This window comes from Myotis lucifugus, unplaced genomic scaffold (genome assembly GCF_000147115.1).
Source record: "Myotis lucifugus unplaced genomic scaffold, Myoluc2.0 scaffold_130, whole genome shotgun sequence".
NCBI classification, from domain to species: Eukaryota; Metazoa; Chordata; class Mammalia; order Chiroptera; family Vespertilionidae; genus Myotis; species Myotis lucifugus.
The window spans coordinates 3,517,034-3,520,570 of NW_005871178.1; the positions used below are offsets into that span (position 1 = coordinate 3,517,034).

At 39.0% G+C, this 3,537-nt stretch overlaps 1 protein-coding gene across 3 annotated transcripts in view; it reads left to right on the forward strand.

Annotated features, from left to right (window-relative positions):
• The window catches only part of RIC1 (RIC1 homolog, RAB6A GEF complex partner 1), a 76,583-nt gene that overhangs the window by 32,136 nt on the left and 40,910 nt on the right, over positions 1 to 3,537 (forward strand). For 2 of the 3 annotated variants that reach the window (XM_006094131.3, XM_014460408.2), the window contains one exon: positions 2,121 to 2,209. The exons of the other annotated variant lie outside the window; for it this stretch is intronic. In XM_006094131.3, the coding sequence (XP_006094193.1) occupies positions 2,121 to 2,209 (89 nt within the window). Of the gene's footprint in view, positions 1 to 2,120; positions 2,210 to 3,537 lie in introns of those variants that run through there. 3 annotated transcript variants of the gene reach the window in all.

Genomic DNA, 3,537 nt, shown 5'->3' on the forward strand with positions numbered 1-3,537 from the left:
TCACTAACCCCCCTGCCAACCTGGTCATAGGCAGCCATCTTGTGAGGGCGTGAGAGTTAATTTGCATATTACCTCTATTATATAGGATGTTTTTGCTTTAAGATTAGTAAATAGTATCTTTTAATGAAAAAATGTCCTCTTACAATGGGCTGAGAAATGGAAAGAAAAATAATTTAAAGAGTATAGGCACTATAGAATACTTAAAGGGTTAATTTTCAGTCTTTTTAAGTAGTGACTTAATATCTACTTCTTAAATTAGAAATATTTGAACTCCTCACTGACGTGTTAGAGCTCAGCAACCCAGAGTTAGCACTTGACAGTGTGTCAGATGCAAAGCAGAAACCTGCTAGCTACTTAGTGTTGTCTTTCAGCCAGGTGTTTGGGTAGGTGGTCTGGAAAGATACATTTAGGCATTTGGCTTCTGACTGAGATGAAATAACAGATCAAATTTCCTCTGCCACCTGAAATTAAAACAAGAGAATGGACAAAAATATGAAACAGGCATTTTGAATTCAAGAAATAGGACATCAGGTAACTAAAGACAGCAATCCCTGAAAGATGAGAAACAAAATAAGAAAACTCTACAAGTGCCCCAACTTTAATTACTTTGAGAATTTCCAGGGCATAGCATGAGGTTGGAAGATAGAGCCTGGCAGATTCCCTGAGTTGAGTACCTGGAAATGAGAGTTTGGGGAGACCAAAGCACCTAAGACTCACAGGACAGACACCAAAGAGAGAGTGGCACAAGGAGAGAACTCCAGAGATCTGTAGAGGGTCCCATTTGAGTATTAAACTGAAGCATCGAAGATACAAAGAAGACCTAAATCAAAAACAGATTAATGTTAACTTGAAGGATGTGGCAAGAGAAATTATTTTAAATAAATAGAGAGAAAAATAGAGCATTAATGAGCTGTGAGGTAGCTGCAGGTGGCCTGTTATTGCAGTGTTTTATTTTGCCCCATTCCTAACCCTTGAGGGAAGTTGGACCTGGATGGAAGTGGATCAGAGCTGCTGTGGGAACCATCTAACTTCTCCTGCCACAGAGAAGTGTGCATAAGTGCCAGGATATTCTGGCAGCCCTAAACAATATTTGTGTTAAAAAATTTTTTTAAAACTTCATAAGCAGAAATGTTTTTTTAAATGATCATTAAGTTTAGTTTTGAAATGTACTTTAGAAGTAACATATATTTTGTTTTGCTTTCTGGTCCTTCATAAATTTGACCCTTGTAAAGATGTTTGTTTTTTAAATATATTTTTATTGATTTTAGAGAGAGAGGGGAAAGGAAAGGAAATGGAGAGAGAAGCATCTATTGGTTGTCTCCTGCACGCCCCCTACTGGGGATCAAGCCCATAACCTAGGCATGTACCCTGACCAGAAATAGAACCAGCAACCTCTTGGTGCATGGGATGACACCCAACCAACTGAGCCACACCGGCCGGGCTGTAAAGATGTTTTAAATGAAATAATTACATATACCTTATACCCAAAAGAGCGTGTATCATGTGTATAGATTTTAAAAATAATGAGATGTAACAATAATAAAATGAAAATTTATATAAATTACCATCTAACATGAGAAAGCACATTACCAAAGCTGATGAAGCCCTGCCTGCCCCCTTCTCCACAAGCGCAGTCACTGGTCTGCAGTTAGTGTACCTTAGGACTTTGCTGCATTTTTACCACAAGTATATTTAACTACTATGTTTTGAATGCTTTTTACTATTAGAAACAGAATTATACTGTATACCTATGCTACCTATTTTAGTGCATGTAACTAAATTTTATTTCTTTTTAATACTATGTGGTATATTATTGTATGATTATACCACAGTTCATTTTCCTTTCTGTTATTGTTGAACATTCAGATTTCCATGTTTTGCACTTTACAGAATACGATGATGAACATTATACATGACAAGGATGTTCTGGTATAGCTAGAGGTGAAGTTGCTAGATTACAGAATATGTATCTGATCAAACTTAAGAGATGACTACAACTTATTTACAGTTTCATTTTGTTCTAGTTTATATACTTACCAACAGTACATAAGCGTTCCCATAATAATGCTTTTTATATTTGCGTTTATCTTTTTTCACTGAAGTTTGTTTGTTTTTTACAGTGGTTCTGTACAGGTTTATACAATAGATAACACCACTGGAGCTATGCTGCTGTCTCATAAACTAGAGTTAACAGCAAAACAGTATCCTGGTGAGTTTCTTTGTTCTTCTGATTTTAACATTTTAATGTACAGATATGTGTAGTGAATGCTAATTTCAGATGATTGAAAATTATCTCCTGGAACCCCTTGCGAGTTTTCCACAGTGGGATACTTTGGCACCAGGATGGGAACTGCAGTCTTACGGTTCATTTAACTGTGAAAATACCTGCAGGTCCTTGAGAGTCAGCCTTTGTCTCATCTATTCTTTACCTGAAATGCCCCATATTTCTACATGGAGGGTACATTTTCATCTTCCAAGTTACAGCTCCAATGGAAAAAAATTTTTAATGAACTGGTTAGAATACTATTCCCTCTTATACTCCATTGCTCCTTCAGTTTTTATCATTCTTTTTGTATAGACTTTAAAGGTCAGCATGTAGTATTTTTTAAAATTTATTCTTTATTGATTAAAGTATTACATATGTCTCCTTTTTCCCCCATTGACCTCTCCCCGGCCACTCTCACCCTCCAGCACATGCTCTCACCCCCTAGTGTGTGTCCATTGGTTGTGCTTATAGGTATGCATACAGATCCTTTGGTTGATCTCTTATCTCCCTCCCGACCTACCCCCCCCCCCCCCCCCACACACACACACATTCCTCTGCCTTCCCTCTGAGGATTGACGGGCTGTTGGTGGTTTTTTTTTTTTTTTTTTTATTTTTTTTTTTTCCCCTAAAAGTATTACAAAGGGGATTACAAAAGTGTCCTTTTTCCCCCCCCACCCTTGAGAAAGCCCCTGGCCCCCCTTACCCCCCAGGGCTTATTGCCATTAAGTATGGGTATAGGAAGGCCAACAAGCCCTCCGGTGATCTCTTATTCCCCTCCCCCGTGACCCCAACCCTCCCAGGGCTTTCCATTGAGTCCGAAAAATAGTTTTGGGCAGCCCTGCCACTGTATTTATTATTGGTCAAAAGTTTGTAATGGTCCTTAATTATCCATGAAAGAGTGAGACATGGGGGATTTTTTCCGTCATTGACGGGCTGTGTTCACCTAGACAAAAGGCTCTCCAGTTTCATCCCTGCACGTTGCCAATGGAGAGAAGACCTTTCTTTTTACACACACCAGAGAAATCCCATCCTGGAGAAGGTACGACAGTTTTTGAATCCATTATCTCTTTGGAAGAGGGACTATGAGTGTCTTCGAAGATCTAAAGTATGGGGAAATTGTGGCGCTAAGAGGACATCTGGGAGAGAGGAAACCCTTTCAGGATGGGGGTTCTGCAGTTCTGTGGGTGTGTTTATCTAAGAGATGGATAAACGGGGTAAGAAAGCGGGAATCCACTCTCACATATTAATGAGGGAAGCTCAGCAACGTCGTG